Below are 24,783 nucleotides of genomic sequence, written 5' to 3' on the forward strand. Positions count from 1 at the left end.
GATTCAGTGTGACAAAGCTGGCCCTTTGAATTACAGGTAGAATTCATTTCACCAGCTGAGGTAAAGTCTCTTGCTCAAGGACACTAAGCCTTGTGAGTGGATTTAGTAGACGGAAACTGAAAGAAGCCTGTCATGTATATGTATGCATGTGTGTGTGTGTGTGTGCATGTCTTTGTCCCCTTACCATTGCTTGGCAATTGGTGTTGGTGTGTTTACATCCCCATAATGTAGCGGTTCAGCAAAAGAGACTGACAGCGTAAGTACCAGGCTTAAAAATAAAAGAAGCACTACGGATTATTCATTTGGCTAAAAATTCTTTGAGGCAGTGCCCCAGTATGGCCACAGTCCAGTGACTGAAACAAGTAAAAGATAAAAGGTAAGATACAATATGAGTTGTGTGTGGCAAGGATGGGGTGGCGGTGGTGGATGGAGCATATGCAGTTTTGATTGGACCAAAGCAGAAACAAAACCAATTACATCTAAACTAAGATGTATCAGATGATTGGATATTAGCCCTTAAGGGTAACGAGATGAAATACATTCTTGAGTAAGAGTAAATATCTCATCTCATAGAAAAACCTTAGAGGCATGAAACTTTATTCGATGTTCAAAAACATCACGGTAAACCAGAAATAAGACTACAAAAAGAAATTCATTTCAAAGGTAGCTAAGAATAGATGAGAATTTAAAACAGATCAAAAATCTGTGACTACTACAATATCATTTGCTTATGTGAACTTTGCAAATGTACAAGTGAATATTCTCAAGTGTTCTCCTTACCTGCTTGACAAGATATGTGCATGCATTCTTCGTCTTCAGTAATGTTTCCCTCGCATTCACTACCCTTTGGTAAGCAGCTGCGAAATCTCTTTCGTTGGCCTGAGTCACATGTTGATGAACAATGTGACCATTCGCTCCATGATGTCCAGCTGCTGTTGGCTTTGTTCTGCAATTCTAAAATATACAGATATACATGTATGCTGTTTTCCTGTTATTCTTCTTGGTTTACATACGTATGTACATACATACATACATATATACATACATATAAATAACTGATAATGATATATATATATATATATATATATATATATATATATATATATATATATATATAGATATAATAAAACAAAGATTGGAAAATTTGGTATATTTTTCAATTTCATGTTACACGGAGGCCAGACGAAATGTCAAACAGAAATCTGTGGGATAGAATGAACCAAACTTCTATCATTGAAGAAATTCTGAAAAGGAAATGGGGCTGGATCTCCAAATAGCATTGCAGGACAAGTGTTAAACTGGCCACCTGAAGAAAAGCAATCGGTCTCCTTTGATCTGAAGTCAAAGGCGTAACCCAAGACTGCATCTTCTGGCATCAAATGGTCATGACCCCGTGTTCCTTACTGTGTAATGTGGACTAAAAGGAATTTATTTCAGGTGAGACCAAGAATAGACGAGAATTTAAACAGACCAAAAAAAAAAATATATATATAATAAACTGTGACTGTTACAACAATTTCTATTTTTACAAGAACTTTGCAGATGTACAATAAATATTTTTAAATGCTTTCCTTACCTGTGTGACAACGTTCATGCATGCATTCTTCCTCTTCATTCTCACCTCCCTGGCATTTACTGCCCTTTGGTAAACAACTGCGAAATCTCTCTCGGCGGCCTGAGTCACATGTAGTTGAGCAATGAGACCATTCACTCCATGATGTCCAACTGCTATGGGTCTTGTTGGGTAATGCTAAAACATACACATACATATATATAAGGGTGGCTGGCTCGCAATTTTACAACCGAAAGGCAGAAATATATATATGTGACTGAGGCTGTGTTCTCAGTCACTTTAGTGATGTATGTATGTATGTATATAAACAATTGTAGCATGGAAGGTGTTTATAAGCCATTTAAAATAACACACAAAAACCGTTAGATTCACTTTAAATGTTGAAGTGAATCTGACGGTTTTTGTGTGTTATTTTAACCCTTTAGCATTTAAACCGGCCATATCCGGCCAAAAGTATTCTGCCTATTCTATGTTCAAACTGACCAGATCTAGTCTTTCACACCAACCCTACAATAACATTTTAAAAATTAACAGCTACCTCATCAAAATCTCATAGCTACAAGATAATGCATGATTACTTCAAAACAATGTGGATAAAAAAGCATTAATTATGGCAGAATAATGTGAACACTAAAGGGTTAAATGGCTTATAAACACCTTCCACGCTGCAATTATTTTTGTTCCAGAACACGATCTCAGATCAAGTCACTTGCTGTGCAAGTACATCTCCGTAATATATACATATATATATATATATATATATATATATATATATATATATAATGGTGCATCAGCATGGCCGCAGCTCTAAGCTGAAACTTTGAAATGAAATGAAAAAATATATATGTATATATATATATATATGGTGACCACTGGTAGTCAGTTAATATAAGGGAGATAATCATTTCTTCATAATATTTGATAAGATTAGAAGTGTAAATTTGAAATTAAGGAATAAGGAAGAGGTAATGAGATGTGGGTTCTAAATACAGAGGACAAGCGAAGGCTAGGGGGACTGATGCTCGTATGTCCTGCTGGATGTGCAATGTCAGTGTACATGTGTGACAGAGCACTAGTGTCCTGAGGGAAAATTTGGACATAAGAGGAATTAGTTGTGGTCTGCAAGAGAGAAGACTGAGCTGGTTTGGTCGTGTAATGTGGATGCAAGTTGACATCGCTGAAAGTGGATGGTGCTCATGGAAGAAGGAGACCCAGGAGAACAAGGAACGAAGTACTAAAGGCTGATCTCAAAATGCTGAGCCATGTGGAGGAGATGATGACAAAGGACTGAAATATATGGTGTATTGCAGAATTGATACAGTTGCTGGTGCCACATAGAAAGCACCGGTGCTGGTGTCATGTAAAAAGCAGCCATTAATTTTTGTAAAGTGGCTGCTGTAAGGAAGGGCATCCAACCGTAGAAACCAAACCACAAAAGACTATGAAGCCCAGTACAGAGGGGGGGGGGAGTTACAATAAAGTTGAAGAAGAAGAAGAAGAAGAAGAAGAATTGAAGGAGAAATAAATTGTTATTGTTACCTGTGATGCAATGCCTTTCAATGCAATCTTTTACGTCAGTTGTCTTTCCATGGCATTCCCTGCCCTTTGGTAAGCATCTGTGAAATCTCTTTCGAACGCCTATGCTGCATGAAGTTGAGCAGTGTGACCATTCACTCCATGACATCCAGCTGCCAGAGGTTTTGATAGGCAATACTAAAATATGTGTGTATATATATAGATGTATATATATGTAGATATGTAATATATATACTACATACAGTATATATTTATATATATGATATATACATAATATATGTATATATGTACATGCATAATATATTTATAACATATATTTATACATAATATATATAATATATAGCATATAAACTATCTATCTGTCTATCAATATATGTCATAGATGATATGTATGTGTTATACATGATATGTACATTATGTATATATATATATATATATATAGTCAATCCAAACATGAAATAAAGTGTCTTGCTCAAGAACACAACACACAACCTGTTCTGGGACTTGATCTTACAACCTCATGATTGTTAACCTGATGCTCTAACGACTGAGCCATGCACCTTTAATCAATCTATCTATCTATCTATCTATTTATCTATCTCCCTCTGTCTCTCTCTCTCTCTATATATATATATATATACACACTATATACACGTACATGCGTACATATATATACATATAGATGGGGTCTGATCAATAAGTATCCGGATTGTTGCCATAGTAACGAAGCTAAAGCATGCAGATTGCAGCTGCTTAGCAAACATTGGTCTTGAACTCTGTTGTGTATGTGTATTAAGATTCAACACTCTAGCTCACTTCTGCTGTTTACAGCTGTGCTTGGAAGGAAGCAGTGTAGCGTGTGATCGTCGCATTGACCATTACAAAGAAAGCTGTCATGGCGATATCGGCTCAGAGGCCTATGCAAAGTTACAGAAAGTGTATGGAGTGGAGTGTATGAGCCGCACACAAGTGTATGAGTGGTTCGGTTCAGATGTTTCCAAGATGGTCAAGACAATGTCGATATTGACGAATGCTCTGGGTGACCCACAACCAGTAGAACTGAGAAAAACATTGCAGATGTGCATGCAGCTGTGAGGGGAATCATTGAATCACCATCCGTGAGTTATCAGCAGATGTGCAGATTAGATATGGCTCAGTTCACTCCATTATCACTGAAGATTTGGGTATGAGACGCATGTCTGCCAAGTTTGTGCTAAAAGTGCTTTCAGCTCACCAAAATAACACTTGGGTTTCAGTTGCATGAGATCTTGACTGTGTCGAGAATGGAAACTTTGCGTAGGGCTCTGAGCAGATATTGCCAAGCTTTTGCCAAAATTTGATGCAGATTCTCTGCTCAACCTTCTCTGTCATGGCCTATGCAATGATCACAAGCTAAAAGCCTTCCTTCCAAGCACTATCGTAAAAGGCGGAAGTGAGAGAGAACGTTAAAAGTTAATGTGCATGCACAACAGAGTTCAAGGTCAATCTACATGCTTTAGTTTTGTTACTATGGCAACAGTCCGGATACTTATTGATCAGACCAGAAAGATAGATATCTGTATATATATATATATATATTACTCTACCTCTGGTATTTGAGTACTCTTTTTACCACCCTGTTGCACATTTATGTGCTTACTCCAGTGTGTATATATATATATATATATATATATATATACCACACGTTCATACACACACACACACACACACACACACACACACACATTTATTAAGTTTGATTAACTCTTGAAGTATATACAACAATATCTAATATCATATTATAATAACTCTTGTCACTCTGTCGGTGAGTGAGCCGGTGCCGTGTGCTCTGGTTGTCTGCCAATGCTTTTGCTTGGATCAGGTTACCACATGAATTAGTTGTAAAGACCCATCAATCCAGAACATCTACAGAGAGCTATTTAATGAACATTAAATGAACATTAAGGAAAATTTGATTATCTAAGTTATTGCATTTCTGAATCATTAGTTTGCTCATTAATCTAGCTAATGTTTATATATTGGTAGCTTGGTGATTATAATGGATTACTATGATATATAAGAATTTCTAGCTTTAGCATATCTGTACCATATATTCCTCTACTATATATTCATGTTTACTTTACAATTATAAATGGAATGTGTATAAGTAAATTTATATGTACACATTATTTACATTATTTATATTTGATGGATATTTGTCCTCATCTTGTTTGTTGTTAATACAACGCTTCGGCTGATATACCCTCCAGCTTTCATCAGGAGTCTTGGGGAAATTTTAAACTTGGGCTCTCATTCCTAAGGTATTTTTCGATATTATTATTATTATTATTATTATTATTATCATTATTATTATTATTCAGGTCACTGCCTGGAATCGAACTTGGAATCTTGGGATTAGTAGTCCGTGCTCTTAACCACTACGCCATATACCCGAAACACCAGATTATATATATATATATATATATATATATATATATATATATATTTGTCTTATTGTGTGTACATATAATTCCTCATCTCTTGAATATAGAACTGAATTTATACACCTATTCATATAAGAAAATCATATACATATATATCAATATTAAATCATTGCATTTCATATTTAATAAACCAAGTCAATTGTTGCTTTTCATTTGATCTACTCTAATCATAAACAGCTGTTCCTGGCAGGGGATGATGTTTGAACAGAAATTGATCAAGCTACAGTAAAACTTCATGATGAACAATTTTTTATCCGATGAATTTCTCATACAGTAATGTGCATACAAGAAAGCATTTTGGCATTTCATGCATTGCTCTGTGTTGAAATAATGCTTTCTATTTTGTAGCCATGGAAATCATTTTTTTAATATAAAAAGGCAGAATTCTGGTTTAAGCACCCTATATAAACCCACATAACTTCTTATATTTTATGGAATTTTCAGAAAATGTTTGTGAAAATGTGTTTTCTTCATACAGGAATTCATATTATAATGAAAAAAAAAAAATTTTTTTATTTTTCAAACCTCTCCTCCCATCCCATATATCCTAAAAGTTCCACTCTCTTTCCAATTTTAATTTTTAAAACAGAGTTTAAAATGCAGATTTTTTGCTTAAATCCCAGCAATGGACCACCCTTGGGTGCATCATCATTCCATTAAATGTGTTTGAAGGGAGAAAAATATTGAAAAACATCAATACACATCAGCAACAAAGAAACGAGAGAGGTATCAGGTGGTCATGAGATGTGCTAAAAACAGCAGCTAAATTACCCTGAATCACACATAACCAATCTCGGAGTGGTTGGCGTTAGGAAGGGCATCCAGCTGTAGATACTCTGCTAGATCAGATTGGAGCCTGGTGCAGCCATCTGATTTGCCAGTCCTCAGTCAAATCGTCCAACCCATGCTAGCATGGAAAGCGGACGTTAAACGATGATGATGATGATGATGATGCTCATCCTGTTGCTAACTATTTCCAAATTTTCAAATAAGGGATATCTTATTCCATATGTCTTTGAAGGTGCAAGACTAGTGGGTGATTTGTCAACAAGGTTAATAATAACATCATCATCACCGCTTCTAGCTGACTGATTTTTGAGAAATACACACACACACAAGGAGAGAGAGAGAGTTCTTTCAGTTTTTGGTTTCTAAAGTCCACTCACAAGGCTTTAATCAGCTAGCGTTACCATAGATGACATTTTATTAAAATGCTGCACAATGGCAATGAACTCAATGCCATGTGATTTAAGAACCAAACTTTTCAACCACAGAGTTTTTTTTAACAATCTAGATAATACAGCTTAGTATGGATCAGTGCTCTAAAGCCAACAACTGCTCACAGCAACCAACATGATTAAATCATATTAGCTCTTCTCAGTGAAGCATATGGCAAAACTAAGAGTAACCAATACACACACACACACACACACACACACACACACACACACACACACACACATATATATATATATATATATAGTAGAATAAGAAATAGAAAATCATTGGTAATCCTTGCCATTAAGTTGCAGGGATGCAAACATACCAACACCAGTTATTAAAGAGTGGGGGAGCAGGGCGAATGTGACACAGACACACACACACACACACACACACGCACACACACACACACACAAACACACATACATAAACAAACGGCTTCTTTCAGTTTCTGCCTATCAAACCCACTAACATTGGCCTGAGGCTATAATGGACGACACTTTCCCAAGGTGCCTTACAGTGGGACTGAACTCAGCACCACGTGGCTGAGAAGTAAACTTCTTACCACACTGCCATGCATGATGATGAAGGCTTTGGTTAACCCATGGCTATAGTAGAAGACATTTGCCCAAGGTACCTTGCAGTGGGACTGAACTCAGAACTGTGTGGTTGGGAAGCAACCTCCTTACCATGCAGCCACACCTGCACTTATACACATAAATCTATTCATAAAACACTACATTATAGGGATTTTCAGTGAATTAATGCAGCAGTGAAGGCTGCAAAAGATGAAACAATAAAATCACAAAAGGTCACAAAGTGTAAGAGGTTACTTCAAGGATTTTGCCTTTTGTAAAAGAAAAAAGAAAAAAAAAAAACGAAACAACAAGAATCTCTGATAAAACAAACATTCAAAGAAATATTTTCAAGTGCTTTCTTTACCTTTGTGACAACGTCTAATGAAGCAGTCTTTCGTACTAATATTAAATCCCTTGCATTCAGCACCTTTAGGCGAGCAGCTGCGAAATCTTCTTCGGTGGCCTTTGTTGCATGCTTTCGAGCAGCGTGACCAATCACTCCATGATGTCCAATGGCCATTAGTTTTGAGGGTCAATGCTAAAATATATATGTATTCATATATATATATATATATATATATATATATATATATATATATATATATATATATATATATTATATATATATATATTATATATATATATATTATATATATATATATTATATATATATATATATATATATATATATATATATATATATATATATATATTGAATTCATTTGTTTTGTTTATTTTGTTCATTGCATACCTAACACTGTTATTTGAAACGACCAATGAAACAGATCCATGTTTTTTTAAATTTATATTAGTTTTGATTGCATCGTCATTTCTCTCCCATTCTTAACAAAGCTGTCCAATGAACGGAAACTTAATGACCTCCCAAGTACTGGCAGTACAGAAAATCACCCAGGACACTCAGTAAAGTGGCTTCCAGCTGCAGAAACCATGCCAAAGCAGACAATAGAACCTGGCACAGTTCTTTGACCTGTTGGATCTTGTCAAGCCGACCAACCCATGTCAGCATGGACTGAATACAGGTGTTAAATGACAACGACAATGATGATGATGAAGACAATGATAGTGGTGAAGTTAGCGATGGTGGTGATAGAGAATATGGCGGTAGTGGTGTTGCAGGTAATGGGGAATGATGATGATGATGATGATGTACAAGCACATTCTGTGTTTGTGTGCACGGATGACAAATCTCCCATGCTCCCCACACTCCTGCCGAGAAAGGAGTTTAAAGACATAAATCAGGAACGGATTATTAGTATTGGTGAAAATAAGAAATGCCAAAAGTTGGGAAAAGAATGGTAGAATCAGAAGAAAGGAAGAAAGAAAGAAAGACTGGAAAATACGTTTTTTTGTGATGTCAAAATTCTGCTTTTTCTTCATCCGTCGGTTTCTCTTTAATCTTTCTGTCTCTGTCTCTGTCTGTCTGTCCATCTCTCTCTCTCTCTCTCTCTGGAATAGTGGAATAGAGAGAGAGATAGAGAATGAGAAATACACATCGAGAGACAGAGACATAGATAAAGAGAGAGACAGAGAGAGAAACAAAGAAAAATAGGGAGGTGGAGGGGTGGTGATGGTGGTAATGGAGATGGTTTAAAAACACAATTGGACAAAGAGTTTGTTGCAATATATATATCTTTAATGCTTTAGTCTGGAGTTGCTATATAGGTGCAGGAGGTGTTGTGTGTTAAGAAGCTTGCTTCCCAACCACATGGTTCTCGGTTCAGTCTCACTGCGTGGCACCTTGGGCAAGTGTCTTTGAGTATAACCTTGGGCCAACCAAAGCCTTGTGAGTGGATTTCGCAGACGGAAACTGAAAGAAGCCCGTCGTGTATATATATATATACATACATATATATATATATATATATATATATATATATATATATATATATATATATATGTATGTATGTATGTATGTATGTATGTATTTGTTATTTGTGTCTGTGTTTGTTCCCACATCATCGCTTGACAACTTAGCGGTTCAGCAAAAAGTTGCCGATAGAATAAGTACTAGGCTTATAAAGAAGTCCTGGGGTCGATTTATTCGACTAAAGGTGGTGCTCCAGTGTTGCCGCAATCAAATGACTGAAACAAGTAAAAGAATAAAGAATAAAAGAATATCTATATGTATCTATCTATCTATCTATCTATCTATCTATATATATATATATATATATATATATATATATATACACATATATATACACACACACACATATATATACATACATATATATGCAAATGGTGAAGGTATGTGGCTTAGTGGATAGGGTATTTGGCTCATGATCGTAAGGTCGTGAGTTCAATTCCCGGCAGCATGTTGTTTCCTTGAACAAGACACTTCATTTTAGGGCACTCCAGTCCACTCAGCTGGCAAAAATGAGTAGTACCTGTAATTCAAAGGGGCCAGCCTTGTCACATTCTGAATCTAACCTGAGAACTATGTTAAGGGTATGTATGTCTGTGGAGTGCTCAGCCACTTGGATGCTAACTTCACAAGCTGGCTATTCTGTTGATCGGATCAACTGGAACCCTCGTCATCATAAGCAATGTTGTTGGCACTCCGTCGCTTACGACGTCGAGGGTTCTTGTTGATCCAATCAACGGAACAGCCTGCTCGTGAAATTAACGTGCAAGTGGCTGAGCACTCCACAGACATGTGTACCCTTAACGTAGTTCTCGGGGATATTCAGCGTGACACAGTGTGACAAGGCTGGCCCTTTGAAATACAGGCACAACAGAAACAGGAAGTAAGAGTGAGAGAAAGTTGTGGTGGAAGAGTACAGCAGGGTTCGGCCACCATCACCTGCCGGAGCCTCGTGGAGCTTTAGGTGTTTTCACTCAATAAACACTCACAACGCCCGGTCTGGGAATCGAAACCGCGATCCTATGATCGCGAGACCGCTGCCCTAACCACTGGGCCATTGCGCCTCCACCATAAGCAATGGCGTGCCAGTTATATATACAATGAGTATATAGGGATAAATTATGTAGGTGGGTACCGAAATAACTGTCCAGGTTCCAGCTAACGACATCAAGTAATATGAAGCATCAAGGATCACTAAAGGGTGAGTAATCCCACTGTAATACTTCTGATGGATTAGGATTACTGGATTATGAATATTTCCACTGGATTATAAATATGTTCAGGTGTGTAAATCCAAAACAGTTACAAACAATACAGAGACTGGTACTCTCTTTACTCTTACTTGTTTCAGTCATTTGACTGTGGCCATGCTGGAGCACCACCTTTAGTCGAGCAAATCGACCCCGGGACTTATTCTTTGTATGCCTAGTATTTATTCTATTGGTCTCTTTTTGCCGAACCGCTAACTGACGGGGACATAAGCATACCAGCATTGGTTGTCAAGCAATGCTAGGGGGACAAACACAGACACACAAACACACACACATATATATATATATATATATATACATATATACGACGGGCTTCTTTCAGTTTCCGTCTACCAAATCCACTCACAAGGCTTTGGTCGGCCTGAGGCTATAGTAGAAGACACTTGCCCAAGATGCCACGCAGTGGGACTGAACCCGGAACCATGTGGTTGGCAAGCAAGCTACTTACCACACAGCCACTCCTGCGCCTACATTTTCAAATTTTTCTTTAATTTAACAGTAAATTATACAGCATAGTTAGTTAGTTAACTAACTAATTATACTGTATAATTAACTATTAAATTAATGAAAAATTTGAAAATGTACCAGTCTCCACATTCTTTGTAATTGTTTTGTAGTAACATATGTGTAGTAACAAGACTTGCTAGAAATAGCAGCCAAATCTTCCTTATATATATTATCTACTACCTTCTGTATGTATGAGTTAAAAATGGGGGCCACTATATGATAGAAGAAATTAAAATTAAAGCATAAATGAGAAAAATATGCCAAAAAAAATTTGGTTTCCATGAATTCTATATTTGTGCGTCGTTAGTAATGGAAGTAAAATTCGTAAAAGAAATGGAAATGAAAAGAAAACAGAAAATCACATTGTCTCTTTTCTCTCCCACAAAAACACACATAATGTGACACACAGACACACACACACACACACGTGCATGTGATACAAACACATGTACATACATAGGTACAAACATTCTCATTCTACATACCACTTCAAATAATCATGGCTGCAATTTTATTGCTCACAGCTTCATTTAGACTCCAAGCCATTTGCTTTCATTCACAAATAAAACTTCTACTTAACCATCGGATTTCCACAGTTTATGGCTGCTTCAGTGTAATAAGTGGAGATGTATGGCTTGGTGGTCGGTGGGGTGGGGGGTCATCTTTTTATCTAATATCTTTCACTTGTTTAAGTCATTAGACTGTGGCCATGCTGGGGCACTGCCCCGAAGGATTTTTAGTCGAATGAATTGGCATCAGAACTTAATCTTTTGTTAAGCCTGCTATTTATTCTGTTGGTCCCTTTTGTCAAACTGCTAAGTTACTGGGATGTAAACACACCAACACCGGTTGTCAAACGATGGTGGGGGACAAACACAGATACAATGACACACACACATAAATGACAGGCATGGAAGGCAGACACTAAGCAATGATGATGATGATGATGATGATGCATTTGAATATGTTTTGTGTTCAGGCCTCCACTCAATGAAGATTTGTAAGCAAAAGTGTAAATACATGGTATAACTTTACTTATTAGCAAAAGTTATAAATATGATCCTTACCTACAAAACAGCTCTCCATGGCACAAGTTTCAACATCAGTGTTATGACCAACACAAACGGATATACTTTTACTGCAGGTACGATATCTAGTTCTGTGGCCAGTGCCACATTTCACTGAGCAATCTGACCATTCAGTCCACGAGCTCCACTGTCCATTGGCAAATCCGGCTGCAGCTATGGGATGTTGCTCTGTTATTGATAAATAAAATGACAGATTACCAAATCAAGAGAGCTTGCTGATAAGTTGATCAACCTGAAATTAGATTGAACTGATGTAAAAGACATTCTGTAAAGGCTCTCCAGAGATTTAGGCATTTAACACACACACACACACACACACACACACACACACACACGGGTAAAACTATTTTTAACCCTTTAACATTTAAACTGGCCATGGAGCCTGGTGTAGCCATCTGGTTGCACCAGTCCTCAGTCAAATCGTCCAACCCATGCTAGCATGGAAAGCGGACGTTAAACGATGATGATGATGATGATATCTGGTCCAAAATTTTCTACTTGCTTTATGTTCAAACTGGCCAGATTTGGCCTTTCACACCAGCCCGATAATGTCATTGTAAAAATATACAATCACATTATTGAACTCTCAAAGCTATGAGATAATGCATGATTAATTCAAATCAATGTGAATAAACAAACTTCACATTTGACAGAGCAACACGAATGCTACATGGTTAAACCAGACATATCTGACCTCTCAAACCTACCCTACAATGTTACTCTAAAAACGAACAATCCAATCATTGAAATGTCGAAGCTATGAGATAATGCATGATTAATTCAAAACAATGTGAATAAACAAACTTCACATTTGACAGAGCAACACGAATGCTACATGGTTAAACCAGACATATCTGACCTCTCAAACCTACCCTACAATGTTACTCTAAAAACGAACAATCCAATCATTGAAATGTCGAAGCTATGAGATAATGCATGATTAATTCAAAACAATGTGAATAAACAAACTTCACATTTGACAGAGCAACACGAATGCTACATGGTTAAACCAGACATATCTGACCTCTCAAACCTACCCTACAATGTTACTCTAAAAACGAACAATCCCATCATTGAAATGTCGAAGCTATGAGATAATGCATGATTAATTCAAAACAATGTGAATAAACAAGCATCACATTTGACAAAATAACCTGAATTCTAAAGAGTTAAGCCCTTAATGTCACAATTGCCAAGATAATATCACCTCCTTTCAACTTGATGGTACAGCCTGATACTTCATCATCATCATCATCATCTTCTCTCTTTTCTAACTGGAGTGGCCATGTTTCTTTCCTTACAGTCCAACCCATGCCAGGATGTCCAACCCACAGTCAATGGACATTAAATAATGATGAGGATGATGAGGATTTATATTGATGTCTTGTGAGTAAATTTGGCAGATGGAAACTGTGCGGAAGCCTGTTGATTATATATGTATGCTTATATGTATGTATATGTGTATGCATTTATGCGTGTGTGTTTCTCCATTATGTGGCAACAGACATTGGTTTGTTTACATCCCTGTAACCTAGCAGTTCGACAAAAATGATTGATAAAAGAAGTCAATTTGTTTGATTAAAACCTTCTTAAGCAGTGCCCCAGCATGGCTGCAGTCCAATGATTGAAACAAGTAAAAGACAAAAGATACATATATACACACACATACAAACATATATGTGTATATAAATGACGAAAGAACAGAAAATTATGCAATGAGCTTCATTAGCTTACAGCTGTCTCTGCTATAAGATGCAATGCACCCAGAGCTGAGTGCTTGTGCATCACCTTATAGCTTCCTTAGAGCTTTTAAAATGAAGTAGTGCACTTAATTTTTAGAAACTCTGGCTGAACGACATCTTATAGCAAAAACAGGTGTGAACTAATGAAGTTCATTGTATAATTTCCTGTTCTTTTCTGATTTATTTAATTTCATAATTGTGCTCTGTACTCAACTAATGCTTCATTCTGAGCATATGTATACTGGGTTTTAAGACTGTGATATTAGTATCACTATGCCTAAGCGAAACATTAATACACACACACACACACACACACACACAGAGACACAGATAGGCAGACAAATAGATAGATAGATAGATAGATAGATAGATAGATAGATAGATAGATAGATAGATAGATAGATAGATACACAGCCAGAGAGAGAGAGAGTGAGACAGAGAGAGACACACACACACACACATATGCAGATACATGCATGTACACACACACACACACACATACACACACACACACACACATACACACACACACACAGATAGGTTGATAGACAGATAAACAAATAGTTTGACATAGAAAAATATTCCAGCAACTTAGCAGTTTGGCAAAAGAGAAGTAGTGGCTCGACCTGGAGAGACTCCCTGATCTCCGAACCATGAACCCTATTAGGTAATATTAATACTGAGACTCTTGGGCAGAATCTCATTTCGGTGCCTTGTATTCATGATTGTATACTTTCGGTCCTTAATTTCAATTCTGAATTTCTAACCTTGTTTTGTATTATGTGGAAACAAAACAGCTGTAACCATTAGAGGGAACAGGTGTTTTTCAAAATAAAAACCTTTTTCAAGAAAATCATTTCAAATACATGCTTACCATGGACACAGAGAGACAGGACACAGGGTCCGACCTCTTTGACAACACCAATACACGAAGAGCTATTCAGCAAACAGACGCGATTTCTGCTGCGATGACCATTACCACATGTCACTGAGCAAACTGACCATTCATTCCACGGAGTCCACTCTAAAAGAAGAAAATTGTGAACAGATGACCATTATTAAATTGTATTAATTCGATGTTGGTTTACAGCAACATAAAATCATAGATATGCATAAATTTATGTATGCAATTGTCTACAAATGTGTATGTAGACACACCCTCTCATTTTCCTTATTTGTGTATGCATATATATATATATACCAACATCTGCCACGACTACGATTTCACTTGGCTCGATGGGTCCTCTTCTGAAGCACATCATATTGCCAAAGGCTTCAGTCATTTGTCATTGCCTCTGTGAGGCCCAATGCTTGAAAGGTGCTTTTTATGTGCCACAAGCACAGGAGCTAGTTACAGGACATCAGTATCGGTCACATTGCCTCCGTGAGGATCAATATACATACATATATACATATATATATATGTATATATATATGTATGTATATATATATATATATATATATATATATATATATATATATATATATATATACATACATGACAAGTTTCTATCAGTTTCCACCTACCAAATCCATTCACAAGGCTTTGGTTGGCCCAGTGCTATAGTAGAAGACACTTGCCCTAGGTGCCACAAAGGAGGATTGAACCAAAGACCATGTGGCTGGGAAACAAACTTCTCTCCACCACACAGCACAGCCATGTCTTCCCCCCTTAGCAGCAGTATATATCTGATGTATGATAGTAGTATTAATGCTGCATAACTGTACAGAACTATACAGAATCTTCCTCGGTAGCCCCACATCCACCGGCCATCCATACCTGACTTCGTTATTACTTCCCCACTCTTTAATTATTTGTATTATCCAAGTGTGACCTTACCTGAATCACAGTGTCGTTCCATGCATTGCACAGTTTCTGTAGAAAAACCAATGCAGTGTGAATTTAAACAAACACGCTCCCTTCGCTGGATACCATAACCGCATGAGACTGAACATGCTGACCAGTCATGCCATGCCTTCCATTTTCCAAATGAAAACACTGTTGTTGCTTTTGTAGTTGTTTTTGGTGGTGGTCTTGTGGGTAAACTTTTTATTTTTATTTTTATTGTTGGGTTTGCTGTTGTTGTTGTTGTGGTCGGTTTTGCTGCTGTTGTTGTTATCGGATTTGTTGCTTTTGTTTGTTTTGTTGTTATCGTGATCACTTTTGCTGTTATTCTTTTCACTAAGAAAAAAAAGAAAATCAAATAAAAGAAAATGTGGAGTTAAGTCACTGAAACAGTAATACTTGCAAAATTTCAACTACAAATAGACACAAACACACAAACACACAAACACCATAGCACATGACATTGGATCTTCCGTGCTTGACAACAAGAATTCAGTTGTTTGACCAAGTGAATTAATTGTTCCTGAATTAATGAATAAACAACTGTTTATTTGTTAATTCAAAGTATCGTGAAGTACTTGCTCAAAGTACCGTGAAGTGGGGCTGAACCTGGAACCATGTGGTCAGGAAGCAAGATTCTTACCACGCATGATATGTACATATGTATGTATGTATATATCATCATAATCATCATCATCAAACGTCTGTTGTCCATGCTGGCATGGGTTGGACGGTTTGACTGGGCTGTCATGCTGGAAGGCTGCACTAGACTCCAGTCTGATTTGGCTTGGTTTTCTACAACTGGATGCCCTTCCAGATGCCAACCACTCTGAGAGTGTAATGGATGTTTTTATGTGCCACTGGCACAGATGCCATTTGCATGACATCAGGGTGCTTTTATGTGCCACCTGTATGGGTGCAAATTTGCTTGACACCAGTATTTTTCCCAATCGTGATTTTGCTCAGCTTGATGGGTCTTCTTCTCAAGCATAACATAATGCCAAAGGTCTTGGTCATTGCCTCCGTGAGGCCCAACACTCAAAAGGAATTCAGCCACTTTGCTTCTGTGAGGTGCAACACTCAAAAGGAACTCAGACACTTTGCTTCCACTTTCTTCGTCCATACACATCACATGACCATACCAGCGCAGTCGTCTCCCTTGCATAGCCCATCTGAGGCCTCTTATGCCTAACTTTTCTCTCAAGATGCTTACACTCTGTTGAACATGCACTCTGACATTGCACCTCCAGCAAAGCATACGGGCTTCATTTCTTCCAAGCCTATGCATGTTCTCGGCTGTCACAGCCCATGTTTCACAGCCATGCACTTAGTTGCTTTCAACTAAGTAGGGGGAGTATTTGACGGGGTGGTGAGGTGATTTTTATGCCAGAGTCAAGCAGAGGCAGAGGTGTCTTGCTATAGAGAAGATACACGGCTACCCTGCGTTTATATAAGGGCTGTAAAAAAAAAAGAATTTAAGGGGGGTAACAATTAACTGCCAGAGCAGTATAAGCATTTTTCCTTTACCTGAATCACATGTCAGTAACATGCATGAAGCCATTTCAAGCAGGTCCCCCTCGCAGTGAAAACCATAAGGCAAACATACACGCGTGCGCTTTCTGATCCCGAGCCCGCAGGAGCTGGAACACTGTGACCATCCTTGCCATATGGTCCAGTGTCCTGTTGGAACAATTATTTTGACAGAAGCCACATTCTTCGTTGTTCTCGCTGCCGTAGTTGTTGTTGGTAATTCGGTTGTAGTTACTATAAAAAGAAAAAAACATTGAACAGACAATTGGAATTATGTAAGATGAATAAAATGGCAATTATTTAACTCAGTGTTTCTTTCTCAACCATTTTTTAGCTATGGGTCCTCTTAGTTCCTATTTTACTTGGATTGACCCCCACCACCACCATATATAGCCATTCGATGTTTTAAAAAAAATCCTGTTATATTTTCATAATTAAATATCACTGTGAAGGCATGTGGCTCAGTGGTTACAGTACTCAGCTCATGATTGCAAGGTTGTGAGTTCGATTCCCAGTGATGCATTGTGTCCTTGAGCAAGACACTTTATTTCATGATGCTTCAGCCCACTCAGCTGGCAAAAATGAATAGTACCTGTATTTCAAAGGGACTGGCCTCATCATACTGAAACTCCCAGAGAACTAACTATGTTAAGGGTGCATGTGTCTGTGGAGAGCTCAGCCACATGCATATTAATTTCATGAGGGGGCTGTTCCGTTGATTGGACCAACTGAAGCCCTCATCATCGTAACCAGTGGAGTGCCAAGTATCACTAGGAATTGTATTAAAAAATTGAAATATCTTGTGTAATGTAGAAGTACAACCAAAATATTGCACAAAATCTTTGGTTTCAAATTTTGGCACAGGGCCAGCAACTTCAGGGGAAGGAGTAAGTCAATTACATCAACCTCAGTGTTCAACTGACACTTATTTTATTGACCCCAGAAAGATGAAAGGCAAAGTTGACCTTGGTGGAATTTGAACTCAGAACTTAGAGGCAGACGAAATGCTGCTAAACGTTTTGCTTGGTGTGCTGACAGTACTGCCCTCTGTCTGCCTTCTATTGCACCAAAATTTTAACAACAAATTATTATATGGATCTCTAAGGGTCTTGTGGACCTCAGCTGAGAACCACTGAGTTAACCCTTGTTATTTTTTATCATTTACTTGGTTCAGTCACTGGGCCCTATCTTGAGAGTTTTACTTGAACAAATTGGGCCCCAGTACAATTCTTACAGAATGCCTGCGTATGTCAATTTAAATAACACTGCACTTCATATTCAAAGCACTGATGAAGCTATAAAATGTTATTCAGGCACTCAACTATGAGTCCACTGTGTCTTATAGCAGAAACAGCTGTAAGTCAATAAAGTTCATAAGATATTTGTTTATTCTCCTGTCATCTCATTTTCTTATTTTGATATCAAAAAATTAAATAATCTCAAAACCTAATAAAAATTAATGAGGAAAATTTCTGCAGCTTAATACTTTGTATTATATACACAGCCAATTTAACTTTTGATTTTAGTGAAAAAAAAAAGATGTATTTACATACAACAGAAATCTATGTGTACATACACACATACATACATATATATACATATATATATATATATATATATATATATATATATATATATATATATATATATATAGACAGTACTACTTTCATTTGAAATATGTGTGTGTGTATATATATATATGTATATTATGTAAATATGCATGTGTGTGTGCATATATATACATATATGTATATGTATATATATATATGTGTATATATAAATACATACATATATATGTATGTATATATATAAATGTGTATATAATGTATGTGTGTATATGTGTGTATGTGTGTGTGTGCTGCACAAATGTATGTCAGTGTGATTTGTCAATGATGTTAGAATATTAAGTTTCACATCAGCTTTAGTTGAGTGTCACGCAAGCCCAGGGCAATTATCTGGCCATTAACCTTTATTGATATGAAACCTGGAAATAACGTACCTGCAAAAGATGAAATTACAGCACAATGTCTATAATGTCTGCATACACACACACACACGTACAAACACTACTCATACATTTGTGAACACACATACGCCCACGTATTAATCAATCTAGTTGATTGTGTAAAATTATATTGTGGTATATTTTCTTGTTTATATACAATGTAGTTTTGCTGAAACATTGTGTGGTATGACTTTAAAGAATGTAGTTGTGTAAGGCGGGAACAATGCGAGAAGGTCAAAAATAAACTACAAAAGGAAAAGGAAACATAACAAAGTGGCAGTTTTACTTTGTATTTCTATATTTCGGGGTGAAAACCCCTTCTTCAGGACATTTGGGAAAAAATTCATTGCTCAGAAAAAGTCGTTGTTCAGATGTGAGACAATGACTTTCTCCAACTACCACTTTAATCAAATGTCCTGAAGAAGGGGTTTTCACCCCGAAATATAGAAATACAAGGTAAAACTGTTGTTTTGTTTTGTTTTCCTTTTGTAATTTACTTTGTACCTTCTTGCATTGTTCCAGCTTACACAACAAGCTTCTTTAAAGTTATTTAAATATGTAACAGCAAAAATAATATGTTGCAGTACTTGACTGTTAAAAAAAAAAAAAAAAATAATAATACCATGTGGCCTTTGTTATTTAATGACTTGGCCACTCCTGATCCATAAGGTCCCAATATCCACACAGTCGAAGAATGGATTGGAAGTGGTTGAGACTACCTTGAAGTCTGATCTTCATCGCCCTTTATGGGCAGAATAACAAGTTCAAGCCCCTGCTTCAGCAGTTTGAGGGAAGGATTTATGGTGACTCATAAAGGAGGTTCTGCAATTTTCAGTAAAACTTTTGTCATCATTCTCAACATCATCATTATTATTTAATATCTGGAAAATGGTGAACTGGACAAAATACTCAGTAGCATTTCATCCATCTCTATGGTCTGAGTTCAAACTCCACTGAGCTTGACTTTGCTTTTCATCCTTTCGGTGGGGTTGAGGAAATAAGTACCAGTTGAGCACTGGGGTTGATGTAATTGACTTTACTCCTCCCACAAAATTTCAGGCCCCAAAATTTGCCTGAAACTACCAAATGTTGAACAATAATAATAATAATCCTTTCTACTGGAAGCACAATGCCTCAAATTTTGAGGGCAAGGGATTAATTCAATTACATCAACCCCAGTATGTGACTGGTACCTATTTAATCAACCGTGAAAGGATGAAAGGCAAAGTTGACCCTGGTGGCATTTGAACTCAGAATGTGTAGACAGACGAAATACCCCTAAGCATTTTGCGTGGTATGCTAATGATTCTGCCAGCTCACCACCTTGCATAATAATAATAATAATAATAATGATGATGATGATGATGATGAGATTGTTAAGTTCCAGCTATCCCTCAAAATACAATAGAATGGTTAATGCTTTCGACCATTGTTTCCGTTGGATCAGAATCAACTTAGGGGTCAACAACAATGGCAGCAATCAGGGAAAGTTTGGCTTTAGATGTCGAGGTGAAGTTCCCTAGACACTGACCTCGCATATATTGAACACTTGTGGATAAAGATAAAATGGCTTAATGACCCTTCAAAACTTACCAACACTACAGCTCATTGCTCTGCAGACGATCTGTTGTGTCATGCTGCCTTCACAACGAGAACCTATCGGTAAACACAGCCGTTGTCTGTGCCTCTGGCCCATGCCACATGTGACGGAACATGTGGCCCATGTGTTCCATGCTGTCAAATGCCCTGAAGGCAGAGCTGCTGTTCCTGAAAATAAATAAATAAGTAAGTAGTCACAGGAATGGTTGTGTAGTAAGAAGTCCACTTCCAGACCATATGTTTTGGGGTTCAGTCCCACTGTATCTTTCATGGTTTCTTTTATATTTGATTTGTTTCAGTCTCATTAGACTGCGGTCATGCTGGGGCACTGTCTTGGAGAACTTTTGTCGAATGAAATGATCCCAGGACTTTGTTTTTCAATAGCCTGGTAGTTAGTCTATCAGTCTCTTATGACATACTAGTAAGTTATGGGGACGTAAACATACCAACACCAGTTGTCAAGTGGTGGGGGGTGACAAACACAGACACAAAGATTCACACACACACATACACACATGCACACAAGCACACACACATGCACACACACATACACACACACATGCACACAAGTACACACACAAGTATCTAGTTTATGTTTTCTGAATCAACTCACAAAACATTGGTAGAGAATGTAACATACAGTTCTATATATTTAAGAGATGAGGAATTATGTACATTATTTACATTAGACAGATATTTGTCCTCATCTTGTTTGTTGTTAACACAATGTTTTGGCTGATATACCCTCCAGCATTCAACAGGTGTCTTGAGGGAATTTTGAACCTGGGTTCTCATTCCTTAACCACTACGCCATATGCCCATGGGCATATGGCGTAGTGGTTAAGAGCGCTGGCTACTAGCCCCAAGATTCCGAGTTCGATTCCAGGCAATGACCTGAATAATAATAATAATAATGATAATAAAAATAACAATAATAATAATAATAATAACAACAATAATGAAAAATACCTTAGAAATGAGAACCCAGGTTCCAAATTTCCCCCAAGACACCTGATGAAGGCTGGAGGGTATATCAGCCGAAACGTGTTAACAACAAACAAGATGAGGACAAATATCTGTCAATTGTAAATAATGTAAATAAAGAATGTAACATATATTGACAATTCTAGTACTGCAAATCTTGAAATGACCATCCACAGAGAATTACTTTACCTAAGTTACAGTGTCTCTTCAAGCAGGATGCCTTCTCTGAATGGTTGCCGGGGCAATAGAAGCCTGGTGGTAGACACATACGATGCCTCTTCCTGTGACCAATTCCACAGGATGTTGAACATGGAGACCACTTGTACCAGACAGTCCATTCACCGACGTGGGTCACTGATGGTGCTGAAAGAAGAAATTGAAATGAAGAGAGGAAGGAAAAAGCACATCTGGTTGGCTGAGCAGGTATGAAGTTAATGTAGGGGACAACTGAAAAGAAGAGGATTGATTGGAACAGGGGAGAGTGAAGAGGACTGCATATTATGAGTAATGGTTAGGGTGATGGTGGTGGTAGTTGTAGTTATAATGGAAGTAGTAGTAGTAGTAGTAGTAGTAGCAGCAGCAGTGGTTGTAATGGTGGCAGTGGTGGTTGTGATGGAAGCAGTAGTAACAGTAGTAATGGTGGTGATAGTTGTGGTAGTAGTAGTAGTAGTGGTGATGGTAGTGATGATGATGATAGTTGTGGTGGTGGTGGTGGTGGTAGGGGTGGTAGTAGTAGTGATTGTAATGGTGGTGATAGTTGTGGTAGTAGTAGTAGTGGTGATGGTAGTGATGATGATGATAGTTGTGGTGGTGGTGGTGGTGGTGGTAGGGGTGGTAGTAGTAGTGATTGTAATGGTGGTGGTAGTTGTGGTAGTAGTAGTAGTGGTGATGGTAGTGATGATAATGGTAGTTGTGGTGGTGGAGGTTGAGGTGGTGGTGGTGGTGGTGGTGGTAGTAGTAGTAGTAGTAGTAGTAGTTGTAGTAGTAGTAGTAGTAAACAAAACAAAACAGTGAGGGGAGAGGAATAACAGAGTACCACAGTACATATTATCATAAGCCTTCTGCTAGTAGTAGTAGTAGTAGTAGTAGTAGTAGCAGCTGCAGCAGCAGCAACAGCAATAAACAAAACAAAACAGTGAGGGGAGGGAAATAATAGAATACCCAAGTTCAGATCATCATAAGCCTTCTGATGCCAGTCTGCCTTTGACCACACCCTCTGCCCAGTTCTACGATGCAAATAATTCCCTTTAATGTGAGCTAAACACTGCATATTCAGGTACCTACATAATCAACTCTTGCCTTTTTGGGGGATAGTTGTGGCCCCTGCCAACAGTAGAAGGCACAGTTATCGCTGAGTGTGACGAGACATTGCAGGAAAGGCAAGGAGTAGCAAACTTCCTTGCAGACCCTGAATGTATCCATTTATAACTAACAAACTGGCACTCAGTCAGTTCCGAGAACCAGGGTTCCAGTTGACCAGGTTAATGGAACAACCTGCTTGTGAAATTAACATGCAAGTAACCAAGCACTCCACAGACACATGTAACCTTAACCCTTTCGTTACCTTATTTCTGTTGAGATGCTCTGTGTTTCTTTCAATTACTTTAAATATAACAAAGGATTTAGTAAAATAACTTAGTTATCATTAAGCTGGTGTTAGGGACATTAATTGTGACTAAGGTCTGGTGGAAGATTTTAATTCAAAACTTATGAAAAAAAGACATTTGTAATACAGAGCCAGAGCTGGTTTCAGGTAGGTTGGTAACAAAAGGGTTAATATAATTCTCGGAGAGATTCAGCGTGACACAGAGTGTGACAAGGCTGGCCCTTTGAAATTACAGGTACCACTCATTTTTGCCAGTTGAGTGGACTGGAGCAATGTAAAATAAAGTGGCTTGCTCCAGGATATGACACGCCACCAGGAATTGAACTCCTGACCTTATGGTTCTTAGTAGAATATCTCTAGCCATTAGAGATTAAATCCTTTTGAGGTTGACTTTTGCTTTTCAGCTTCTGAAGTATGTGTGACGGTATGCCAGTATGTGAAACTGCGTGCTAAAGCAGTTGTACATGCATACATCTGTGGCAAAGCTGGCAGAGTTGTGAGCACGCTGGGTAAAATGCTTAGCGGTATTTTGTCTGTCTTTACGTTCTGAGTTCAAATTCAGCTGAGGTCAAACTTTGCCTTTCATCTTTTTGGGGGTCAATGAAATAAGTACCAGGTAAGTGGTGGGGTTGACATAATCAACAAGCCTCCACTCCTTCAAATTTCAAGCCTTGTGCCTAATGTAGAAAGGATTATTAAGAAAACTTTCGGCTGAAGGGAGATTGATAAAAATCAAACATCCAGTCAACATCATGGTGTCTGGAGTGATCACTAGTGATGGCAACGTTATGCCTCTGTTCATCTTCCCACACGGCCTCAGACTCAACACAAAGGCCTACATCAAGTGCCTGGGAGAGGTAGTACTGCCCTGGGCCAACAGGCTGGCTGGTGGAAGACCCTATGTCTGGTAAGAGGCCTCTGCACGATGCCACACAAACAGGAGAACACAGTCATGGCTATCAGATATGGTTTGGTATGGTTGCTACAGCTGGCTGCCCTTCCTAGGACCATTCACCTTACATAATGGACAGTGCTTTTTATGTGGCACCAGGACAGGTGAGGTCTGTTTTGGCAGGATTTTTGTACAGCTGGATGCCCTTCCAAATGCCAAACACTTTACAGTGTGAACAGGATGCTTTTTACATGACACCAGCAATGGTGGGTCACCAGGTAACTCACATGACAAAGAACAACAATACTAATGTTATTGCTATGGTGATGGTTCAGAAAAATCATTAAAGCGCCAGGAAAATGGTTTGCAATTTTTCTTGGAAATCTTCCGAATCCTGCCAAGGTTAATTTTGCTTTGAATCCCCCCCCCCCCCAGGG

At 37.9% G+C, this 24,783-nt stretch overlaps 1 protein-coding gene across 5 annotated transcripts in view; it reads right to left on the reverse strand.

The window, feature by feature from the left end:
- Positions 1-24,783, reverse strand: part of LOC106875447 (SCO-spondin) — a 58,939-nt gene that overhangs the window by 26,275 nt on the left and 7,881 nt on the right. For 2 of the 5 annotated variants that reach the window (XM_089340076.1, XM_089340075.1), the window contains exons 4-13: positions 22,038-22,211; positions 20,859-21,032; positions 17,258-17,494; positions 15,725-16,066; positions 14,759-14,908; positions 12,122-12,310; positions 7,756-7,929; positions 3,113-3,286; positions 1,577-1,750; positions 781-954 (exon numbers count right to left, since the gene is read on the reverse strand). In XM_089340076.1, coding sequence (XP_089196202.1) covers positions 781-954; positions 1,577-1,750; positions 3,113-3,286; positions 7,756-7,929; positions 12,122-12,310; positions 14,759-14,908; positions 15,725-16,066; positions 17,258-17,494; positions 20,859-21,032; positions 22,038-22,211 — 1,962 coding nt within the window. Of the gene's footprint in view, positions 1-780; positions 955-1,576; positions 1,751-3,112; positions 3,287-7,755; positions 7,930-8,752; positions 8,859-9,341; positions 9,495-12,121; positions 12,311-14,758; positions 14,909-15,724; positions 16,067-17,257; positions 17,495-20,858; positions 21,033-22,037; positions 22,212-24,783 lie in introns of those variants that run through there. The other 3 variants (XM_089340077.1, XM_089340078.1, XM_089340079.1) reach the window with 3 other exon arrangements.

Source organism: Octopus bimaculoides, chromosome 23 (assembly GCF_046866305.1).
Source record: "Octopus bimaculoides isolate indiv1 chromosome 23, ASM4686630v1, whole genome shotgun sequence".
NCBI classification, from domain to species: Eukaryota; Metazoa; Mollusca; class Cephalopoda; order Octopoda; family Octopodidae; genus Octopus; species Octopus bimaculoides.